This window comes from Stylophora pistillata, chromosome 6 (assembly GCF_964205215.1).
Source record: "Stylophora pistillata chromosome 6, jaStyPist1.2, whole genome shotgun sequence".
Lineage (NCBI taxonomy): Eukaryota > Metazoa > Cnidaria > Anthozoa > Scleractinia > Pocilloporidae > Stylophora > Stylophora pistillata.
This window is the reverse complement of record NC_142524.1, coordinates 14,110,005-14,121,554: the sequence shown is the minus strand read 5'-3', so window position 1 is coordinate 14,121,554 and position 11,550 is coordinate 14,110,005. Positions and strand designations below refer to the sequence as shown.

At 37.4% G+C, this 11,550-nt stretch overlaps 1 protein-coding gene across 1 annotated transcript; it reads right to left on the bottom strand.

Annotated features, from left to right (window-relative positions):
* Positions 1–166: 166 nt before the first annotated feature.
* Positions 167–11,093, bottom strand: LOC111343907 (uncharacterized). The gene is made up of 13 exons (XM_088763111.1): positions 10,332–11,093; positions 7,601–7,686; positions 6,986–7,033; positions 6,829–6,906; positions 6,229–6,405; positions 5,829–5,927; positions 5,617–5,712; positions 5,345–5,422; positions 5,024–5,236; positions 4,386–4,463; positions 4,033–4,245; positions 3,172–3,372; positions 167–2,449 (listed from the first exon to the last, which is right to left on the bottom strand). Exons 1-13 carry the CDS (start codon positions 10,789–10,791, stop codon positions 2,270–2,272), a joined length of 2,007 nt encoding a protein of 668 aa, XP_088619237.1. The 5' UTR covers positions 10,792–11,093; the 3' UTR covers positions 167–2,269.
* Positions 11,094–11,550: the final 457 nt, after the last annotated feature.

Genomic DNA, 11,550 nt, shown 5'->3' with positions numbered 1-11,550 from the left:
TAGTGAATAAGGGATCTGTCTTAACGACGAGTCAGTCGAGGTCTCAGTGCTCATTTCACTTGGATTTAGGATGCAAACCCTGCATACCAGCCATGTATGGCAACCATAGCAACACCAGGAAAGTCATACTGGTAAGACAACTATAAGAAAAATTCAAGGGCCTGCATTCACGAAAATGTAGAAAAGCGACGCCAAGAAAGGAAATCAATGCAAAACTAAGTTTAAGCTCACGCAATGATTTCCGTTCCCGGTCTTGCGTTTTTCCTTCTTTATTCCAAACTGTCAGAGGTTCTGAGTTATACTTCCACTTAGCAGTAGCAATAATGAGATTAAAAAAAGGGTGAAAATCTATATAAGTATTAACAAGGTAGGTTTTAAACAGAGACAAGACGAGTAATTTGCTTTAAATTGTTTCTCCGAGAGGCCAAGCTTCTATGTTCAACGCTTGGATAGAATAAAGAGATCTTTTGTCAAACTTTCTCAGTTATCGTTTATTTAACATGAGGGAAACATTGGGGTTTGCGATGTTGCGGTGTTGACCCTTTTTCAATGCGGTATTGTGTTGAAGAACAATTTGAATTAGTTAGGCGGAGTGTGGAAAATGAGGAGTGTGGAAAATGCGGAGTGTGGAAAAATTTATAATTTAATAAGAGAACTATTCGGCAGCACACAGCAACTTGTCTTGTAGTATTGGGTTTCTTAATCGACCGGTTTCGACTTCATCAGGATAAAACTACAAAATACAAAGTTGTGGGTGAACACAACAAAACATCCACAAGAATAACCACAGGATATGACTAAAATCCTGTGCTAGAAGGTGCTTTAGGGGCTTCACGGTTTTAACGTTAAAAACAAAAAGGTAAAAGGTAAACAAAAGAATCAAACGAGTGAAACATTACTCTCAGTATGTTGTAGCTTAAGCATAGCATTTTTTCACTTTTTTCGAGTGTGAAAAATGCGGAGTGTAGAATATATATAAAATAAAAAGACAAAATATATACATGCATAACAATTGTCTTACTTGGGTAATACTGTTATTGTCTGCAAGCAAAATATCAGCCTCGAGCTGATGTTGTTTTCTTTGGCTAGTTAGCCGTGAATATTGTAAATTGACAGAAAGCGTCTGGAAAGTATTTTTGGTCACGTTCGAAAAGGTGTTACCGTTAACACCTAAATGGTGCAAATCTTGCGAAATACGTTACTTGTAAGCCATGGGTAGATTCAATCGAATTTGCATATTCACAGATGAATACAAGTTTGCAATGATCTCCACGTGGTCCACACTGTCCACGTGTTTCACGCGTTGATTTTTTTATTACCCATTTTATACGGTGCTCTTTACATAGCTACAAAATAAACTGCAATGATCCATCGCTTTTTTAAAGAGCATGGACTGGACTGCTTGTTGTTATTGACTGAATGTTTCACTCGTTTGATTGTTTGATTCTATTGTTTACCTTTTTGCGTTCTTTTAAGCTTGAAAAAGTAATGTACGGTTTAGTAGTGAATACGCAATGATGCATCGCCTTAAAGGAAATGGAGTGCTTGTTATTGTTGTTCATATCGTTAAACCTACTCCTTACCCACACTCCGCATTTTCCACACTCCGCATTTTCCACACTCGGCATTTTCCACACTCCTCATTTTCCACAATCTGCATTTTCCACACTCCACATCTTCCACACTCCGCACTCCTCACTTTCCACACTCCTCATTTTCCACCTAACCCAAACCACCTTAACCCGGCATATCATACCAGGTAAATTCTAAGACTTTTTTTACATCGTGGTGTCGGTGTGTTGATAACATTTCTCGGGGTGATGCGGTGTTTGTTCTATTTTGTTTGCATTGTTGCGGTATTCCGAAACTATAAGAGTGTAGAGAATATTTACATTTCGAGACTACCAACTGCAATTTTCGATCACGCTTTGAGTTTTTGCTAATCATATTTTGCTAAATAAACGAACGTCTATTTGTTCAAACCTTCTCTTTTTTTAGCGTTACCTGTTAAATTAATCTCATTTGGACCAACTGCTTGCGAATGACGCAAAAATTAAACACATCCACATCATTCGGCATTCCAAGATATCGACCACTAAATTCCATACCAGATAAGGCACCTCTCAGATTTTTAAAAGATTCTTATTTTTCTGTCTGCTTTGCGGTCTCTCCACGCCACTGTACAAAGTGAGGCTGAGTTGATTTAAATATACTACTTATATACAAGTACATATGCATACAATTCTGTCGTTCTGAAATAAGTAGGTGATTATGTTGATAAGGGGCAAATCCAATAGTTCAGGTAGCAACTAGTTCCTCTTTTGAAGAATGTGGATTTTCCATCACAGGTGCAAACGTATCTCCGGACGCCACTTGCTTGCTTCCTCGATATAAGATTATACTCACTGTTGTAATCCGTTGAGCATGTTACTGCTATTATTTTTTTATTCTGCCAACAAATAAAAAATACATTAGTTACGTCATTTAGGTCTTTTAGTCAAGATATAATCGAGTAATTTTTCCGAAAAACTAACAAAATTGTAAACTTTTTAAAAGTCTGAGAGTGCTCATTCATTCCAAATTGTACAAGAAAAATCATGGGATAACATTCAGTAGTGTGCACAAGTAATATGTTAGCTATATAAATCTTTACAGAGATAAAGCCCTTGCATCAGCTATAATTCAATCAGACCCTACAAATGCGATTGTGCATTTCGTCGAACGAACGGTGATCAATAGGAAGAACAAAGTTCTAAAAGTTCTTAATCTGAAAAAATCTTTAAACCCGGCTAAACGCTTTGACTACACTTTGCACCGATTAGCTGTTTCTGCACTGCGTTTTTTAAGCGAAAACTGCATTTCTCTCAGCGTATCAAAATAGGGGAATTTTCTTAGGGATATTTCAAACAATAGAATGAAGGAACTATATGTTTTTTTTTTTTTTTAATTTCTTTTTCTCACAAAGGTAATTGAGCAAGAGATCATTTAAAATTCTCTTGATTCAGAAGTATTGGATTTAAGCTTCTTACTAATTGAAGTCGTAGTCTTAGATTCATGAAAATGTCAATGAGGTAAAGACTTGTTGGATTTAGAAATCTCTTTCTTTATTTACTTTTATTGTTTACCTTTTCTCATACCTATATATTTGCTGTATAGTATAAATTTACTTACTGCTGGTTCATCAAAATGTACAAGTATTCTATTGCTACCAGGAGTCATAGTTCCAGTTTCTGTTTTAAACTGACATTGACTGAAGTCTCCTGATCCCTTAGGACCAGCAGGACCCACGGCTCCCTGGGGACCAACAGGTCCTTGACTTCCGTTGAAGCCAGGAGGTCCGATAGGACCCGGCATCTTGCTAACGTTCTTGACCTAAGAAGTTAAAATAACATATTACAATATAATTATATTCACCCCTTTTCCTTTTTTACGTATGTAGATTTACGGTGTACTCGTTTTTGTCATTTATTCTCTAACATAACGCTCTCGTCATTGTCGATCTTAGTAGAAGGCAAGGTGTTTGTCGTTTGTAAAACCAGCGAATAGTTGGATCAAAAACCACTTCTCTTCAGCTCATTTGGGAGGGCATGCATGGGATCATGAAATGGCAAGTCCGAGGCTCTAATGCCCACAAAGAGTTCCTCCTTGCTCCACCCTTGTGAGAGATTTGTTCTAACATATTTCAGATCAGATGAAAGGATACTCCTTTAATTTATTACGTTTGTCGCGATTTTCCCTCCTATCTGATTGACACGCTATGTTTTAGGAGAGGGGGGTTAGGCCAAGCTTTCGTAGCCGTGGAAACTTTTATACTTGTTTTAGCTTTATGCCATCCGTTACTGCATGTGGCAACGGCATTACTGGCGCTTTTGGAGGCATTGCTGTGCCTGTGATAAAGCCGTTTTCACTGTTAATCCATGTGTCAAATTACCTTACATCGTGATGTTTCCAGAATTTATAGTAACCCTCTCATGGAGTGGTCAGAGTGAGGTTCATTCAGTCACTGTGATACAAGGAAAACAGACAACATACCTGTTCAGTCAAGTTGTCTTGTACTTTCTTTAGCTCTCCGACGATGGTATCTCGTGTTACGTTCAAAACCATACGTACACTTTGAAGATCCATTTTGGTAGAGTTTCCTGCCAACCATAGCGCGGTAAAATGGTTTTTTAACTCTTCCCTCACGTTCTCACGGGTAACGTTAAGCAAGCTCTCGATTTGTCGAATCTTCTTGAGGTTCTCGTCCTATGGAAAATAACGAAGAATGTGTATGGCGAAAACAACTTTCGATTGTATATTTCTAGTCTTAAACACAAGAATGGTCTCTATTGCTTTTTTAAAACTGGGACCACACGATGCAAAAACTGAACATTTTCATTCCTTACTGTGATCTGCTTTGTATTATTTGATTTGTTTTCCTCGATTTGTATTCTGGCCTCAAGTTTCTCAGTTTCTTTTGCAACCTGAGTTTTAAAAGAGGAATAAAATTAAACAAGGATTCAAATGAGTGAATAAATAAGTGGTGAAAGAGGACGTGAATTATAAAACATCGGGTACTTGAGTGACATCGTTTGTGTTTAATCAACTTGTTTGATTGCACAGGTTGAGTAAAGTCTTGGATTTTAGAATTGATCAGTCACGGCGAAATGTAAAGGAGAAGATTGAACGGTCAAGCTAAAAACCAAAACCAAACAAAAGTCTATTGACTGCCGATGTGACGCAACAGTGACATACTTTGGAGACCTGACTACATGAACCGGGCAGATAAATAAATTAAGCGGATAATTTGCATGCGGATTGGCTGATTTGCTGGACTAAAGTGTTGCCAAGGAAAGTAAGTTTTTGTCATTGAATGTGCTGCTGAGAAAAAAAAAACAAAAAAAAAAAGGTGAGAAACTAGGGTGTTTCAGCAGGAATAATTGGTAAGCTCAGGAGCCCAATTGGCTCTTGACATGATAAGCTTTGTCATGTGATAGCCTATTATCTTGAAGCGTGGAACAAGCCGCAATAGAAAACAAATCACCTTTTTAGTCATGTTTTCATGCACTCTCTTCAACTGCATCAAGAGAACCGTCTGCGTTGAGTTCACTAACATCCGAACTCTTTGAAGTTCTGCAACTGTAGAGTTTTTAACCTGCTCCAAAGCCGTGAAATGTTCTCGGGACACATTTTTCATATCTTCCCGGGTGCCATTCAGCAAATTCGTCAAATGCTGGATCAACTTGGATTGGTGTTCCTTTAGAATAAAAGATGATTTTATGTTAGTTGTGACACGCGCTTGCACTAATGTTAGCGACACTTGCAATTATATGAAAAGTCAAGGCGTCAGCAATTAGTGACCTACCGTAATTTTTGTTGTGTTGCGAGATTTTTCTTTCTCCATTTTAACTCTAAGTTTAAGTTTTCCAACTCTGTTTGTCACCTAAATTACGAAAATATATCTTAGTAAGTACTTCTATAATAATATAGACAACAGCAGATTGGCGAAGTTGAACTACGATTACAGATTATTTATTTTCAAAAGTAGGAAAAAAAGGCAGGATAATCTTCCTTATGATTGCGATTTGATAAATGTAAAACATTTATTATGAGCAAATTTCAGACGCATCTACTTACATTTTTCCTTAGTGATTCCAATGAAGACGATAAGTAGTCACCATGAGCCATTGTTTCATTCAGCTTTAGTGAAACAACTCTTATTTCACTGTTGACCTAACAATTAAAATATCGTTTTATTCTAGTCCCCAAAATGAGTGGGTAAAGAGAATTTTATCTGGCTTTCTCAAAGAGAAAACAACATCAATAACTAGTCGATATTGCATTATTACCTTATTTTCAAAATCGTTCAAAGATGAGTTCGTTTCATTCAACAAACTTCCCTTTGTCTGCCTTACATCCTGTCGAATATTTTCAAACTCCTGATCGACCTAAAAGAAAAATGGTTTTCTCAGAAATAAAGTTTTGTCATACCTTCTGTGGATATTTAAAATCTTAGGTCGCATTTCATAGATCATTTCAAGAGGCAAACGTTCTCCGACACCACATGAAATTCATTCATAGCGATATTTGGACAAAGTGCTTTTTTTTCACGATATCGTTGATAATAAAGATGAATCATCAAGGTCTAGTTTAATAACACTGTTTTCTGCGAAACTGATACGGGAGACACGGTATTCTAGAGAAGGTGTAACATTCTAGGTTCAGAGTTGGCAAAGTCGTATATTTTACCTTCTTGGTTAGGTTATCTCTTTCTTGTTTCGTAGTATTAACCGCTATCCATACTTGTTTAAACTCCATGATAATTGTTGTTGTAGAGGAGTTCAAATTCTCTAGAGCAGCAGCATGTCTAACAAGTTGATCTTGAGTAGACTCCAGGTGCATAGTAAGATTTGTAATAATGTTTTCCTACGAGACAAGAAAGGTTAACAGTTTTGCATGAGATACAATAAGTAATTGGTTTTTTAATAGAACATTGGCCAAATAACACTTTTCAAAGGAAATAAGGTTCTAAGTTTGTTCTATGTTAATAGATATTGAACAATATTTGCAATACTACTTTTATCATATATAAGCTGCTGGCGCGGTAACCATGTACATTACTTCCCTTATATATGCATCATTGTAAGCGGAAAATACAAAACAAAACAAATAAAAAAAGAAACGAAACAACATCAAAAGAAAGAAAAGGAAAATGATCGAAGCGGCAGAATATCGGGATCACAAATTAAAATTTTTCATTACTTAGTGAAAGTCAGCATATCTCACTCGTTTGCTATGTTATCTTGCACTCTCGATTTCTTCTTTCTTTTTTTTTTAAGTTTTGATTACCTGAGAGGAGACTTTCTCCTGTAGTTTGGTAGTATTGTATTCCAATGTCATCTCCAAGGTCTTTATTCTATTGCGAAGCTGTAAAAGAAGTTTAAACACTATGACTCTGCAGTCTGATGTGATATACATGTGCTATACCTAACAACTTTTTTCCTACCTTTAATAGTTGATCTTCTTGATCAGAATTTTTGTCATTCATCTTCTCCTGTATAGATGAACAATAAATACATCAGACTGATCTCATTACAATCTTAAGCAAAAAAAAAATAAATAAATAAATAACACGGCGCGTTTCAGAGCACATCCATTACAAATTTTATCGTGTAGCTATGTAGGTCACTTTTATATGACTAAAACTCTGAAATTGTCCCTTACATTAAGTGACTTGAAGGTTAGGTAAGATTAAGTTTTCAAGAATTACGACTCTTTTATCCGAGACAATAGGGCATTTGAACAGTGTAAAAAAACTCACATGTACACACTAACTCGAATCCATGGCCATTGTGATGTAACTTTCAATTTTACTGTGTCCACGTTATATATTAATCTTTGTTGTGATCATTAGACTACTACAGTGCCCTCACTTCTTTGACAACCGGTCCGATCGCAAAGCACTCGCCTTCATAAATATTACCATACTAGATTTCTTAACTATTGCTTACGGTCAACTGCACGGTACTAATGTTATGGTCAAGTTTATCGAGTCCTATATTTCAATGAAGACCTTATTATTCTTATTTTTAAACAAAGTATCGATGTAAAAGAGCATCACCATTTGTTCATCCAGCGAAGAGATATTTCCGGAGAACTCCTTTATTTGCTTATCATCCCCCTTTATGGCACTGTTACTGCCAAGCCCTAAGTGGTAAGAAATACAACGTGAAAATGAGACAATCTATTGAAAAATATGTTAAATTTTCCCTTAGATATTTCATAATGAGCTATCCAGACATAACAATAAATGAATCATCCTTAAATATTTGACGAACGCCAAGCCCCATGCATTTACTCCATTTATAGATACAAAAATTAAGTACAAACAAGATTATGAAAAAAGTTAGATTTAATAATTCTACACATTTGAACACGTTAACATAAGTGGTTTTGCTCTTGGGGTAGTCCAAATTAATTCGCTTTACGAAATCACCTCTTTTTTGTCAATCGTCAGTATTTTTTGCATGCAGACGGGTTTGAAGAAATGGTTGGAACTATAACAGGGCCAATAAAAGTTAAACCGATTATATACCACTGTCACCTGAAAGCCTCGATATGTTTGCGCTGGATATGTTTGAACTCGTGTTCAGAAGTACTAGTTTTCAACTGACAGGCTTATCTGGTGTTAAATGATTTTTCATGCTTCCATTTAACTACCAGACCGCTTAAAAACTATTTCCTAAAGTTGGATATTCATTTGCTCTACAGTAGTTTCAATTTACCTTGGCTAAGAACATCAGTTGCCAATGACAAATCGGTTTTGGCAATTATATTTCTTATATCCTTTACAGTTTGGCAGAATTCAATTTGATCCAAATCAATTTGGACGAAGTCGTTGAGACCTTATGGCTTTGTAATCAGCTGTTGTGTGGTTTACAACGACTGTCGACTTAAAAAAAATATATTTAAAATGTCCAGAAGGAAGTTTACAGTCATACATGTTTCGTAATAGGCCACAAGACTACATCCTTTTCTCATTACCATTCTAATGTGATGATCGCATTTTTTCGATGAATGATGACACCAAAGCATTAGAATCGAAAAAACGTCGTTGTTATTGGTATTCTAGAACGTCTAATATTTGCTCGGGGATTGTTACAGATGTGATGATGATCTGAGAATTGCCATTAAAAATCAATTCTAATGTTTATTCAAATTATACTCCTTTGATATCACAATGACTTAAACTGTTTAGATTTTAAACATCTTTTCGCTTTGTGCTCTGACTGATGAAAAGAGCGACCCAAGGGTCAGAATAACTCAGAAACGAAACACCGATTCTTGTTCAAGAAAGGTCACAGGTCGTCTCGTCAAGGCATAAAGGAAACGAAGCCTTAAGGAGATTAATTTTACCCAGGGGCTAAATCTTCGTCATCTAGATTCTTTTCATTTCATCTTCTGTAATTACGAATATTTCACGTGATTCAGTAACGAGGAAAAATCGTGATTCGACATGTTTTGAGCATGATTTATGAGGGTTTTGGCTACTGTGGTCAAATGCACAGTGTGAAAAAGTACGTACATAACAGGGAATCTTTATCATGCGTTTTCTGTACATTGACGGCTGCACAATGGTACAATTTAGCGATGTTTCTTAACGTTTTTCTGAATAAATGTAAAATGAAAAGGAAAATTATATCTTTGTCTTTGGGCCTAAACAACTAACTCCGTTCGCTCGCAATTGATATTCCTTGTAGAAATGATAACTCAATGAAATATATTCCTCCGTTGCAGACGCTGTCTATAAGGATATAGATTTTAAGCCTCGAGTTGTACCTGGCACCTCGAGATACCCTCATAAAGATTGTTTTTATTTGATTTCAATTAAGACAAAAAGCAGGCAATTGCCGAAAGGCTCCATATTAGCTTACCCCGGCTAAAATTATATTTGCTTGTTCATCAAGAACTTTAATTAAGTTGATTTGCATATGATTTCTTGCCATCAAGATCATCGCTAGGCTGATGGAATCGGCAAAATGCAAGCACTACTCGGATAGCGGACACTGAACCTGTCAACCTGTATAAAAATCCCTTTAGTGTAAACCTGCCAAAGATCTCATCCTATATCAGTGCACTTCACCCATACTTAACTCTGGCTTTCTTAAAGTGAGCGGTGGGATTTAATTTTATTTCTTCGCCAAAATCCTTTAATCACGGACACCCCCGAGTGCTTTGTGCGGCTTTCAAGGAATAGCCCACAACTAACTATGAGGAAAGTGGAACATGTTTAACTACCTCCATTCCCTCAAGGGATTAGATAGGGCATCGGAACAGTTCACTACTGGTGCTACGATTTACCTCATATATACTTTTAATGGTTCTAAAACTATCCAAAACGAAATCTTCAGATGAAAAATAAAGTGCAAAGTACAGTAAACACTTTAGTGAACACTTCAAGAACTGAAAAAAATTTCGCTGAGGCTTTGTGTTTATTGCGGTTTGCCGTACTTCGTGGGTCTCACTCATTATCTGCTTCGGAAATACCTTGCCCTGTTTGTTGCGTGTCGAAGACACTAGTGCAATTCAAAAGGTATGTTTAGTGTAAAGCCGAACAGTGGTACGCAACTTCCGTTATTTTGTCTCGAATCAAAGAGGACGTCCTGTTTGCATCTGTGGTTTCCGAGTGTAAAGTGATGGAGGATGCGTTACTAAGTTACCCGGATAATTTCATACAGGGGGGAATATAAGCAGGAAAAGGATTAAAAAATAATGGTTGCTTGCTAGCGTTATGTATTTCAATTATTTTTTATACGCAATACGAAGATCTAAAAGTTATTGCTATAGCTCACCTTTAGTGTCGCCGCAAGAACATCTTCCTGTTTCAACAGAGCCAGAGAGGATGAGAAGAGTAAAAACGAGAGACACACATGATGTGAAACACACTAATCCTAGCAGGACACTGACTGGTTTACTAAGCGCGCTTCTTTGGCCAATATTGTCCCTCTTCGTGCCTTTTACGTCCCATTCGGTTTGTCGTACCAAGTTTATGTTCTCTCGTTTAGTTACCCGGCGAGGTACGGTGTTGTTCTGGGGCGCTTCCATCACAGTGGGCTCCATGTCCTCTTCTGTAGCAGTGTCAAACGGATCGTAATTTTGTTGCTTGTAGGCTGGATTTACAATCAAAGTTCTTGGGAAGGCTCCTCCTGGAGGAGAAATCGCTGAGTTGGGTCGATGCGGGATTTTCGTCTCTTCCACAGTCCAAGCTCTACCCGCAGGGTGGACTCTGCTGGGGCGTATATACCTTGCCATCGTTCCAATGTAACTTTTAACAGAGCAATCTTTACCGCAAAAAGGAATTTGGACGGAGGAAGTTGCGCAGAGATGTTTTCGTGGAATGCGTTTCCTTTTGCTTCGTTCTTATTTTTGTGAGCGCGGCAAAACGCTCTCAAGCAAACCGCGCGAAGATAATGAATCACTGACCTGCGTACCTTTCCATCGTCAAAGAGATAGCTTATCATGACATCCTGACATTCTAAAAATGGCACCAGATGTAAAGGATCGAAGTTGACAAGCTTCTCAATTGTCGCCAGAGCAGGACGAGCCGTATCAAATAGCATGCAAGATATTTACTAAAAGAATTTGGTGGGAGGTCTATTTTTTATATGTGACGTGTTGACTCATAAGCGGCATGTCTCTCGAAGTGAATGGGTTTTCAAACGGCTCATGCTGTTTGTTTTACCACAATACAAACTCTCGTTATTTGCCCACCCGGTCAAATATTAAACACAGGAAACACGTATCAGAATTTTGGCGCATGATGAGACTTTGAGCGTTTTCGTGACGACGTGAAAAGAGCAAATTCTTGAGCGAAGTTTATCACGCATCGCTCCTTGACACGGAGGGAGGTGGACAAAGACCTTGTCAAGGGCGTTTTACTTACTGACTTTACAGAGGCTCACCAACCATTAGCAAATGGTGCGCCTCTCTTAAGCGTCGTTAAACCACTAGCTTAGCCCAAGAAAAATATCGCTTTTTTTATTGCTGGACCCAATTGTCAGACCTCCCGTA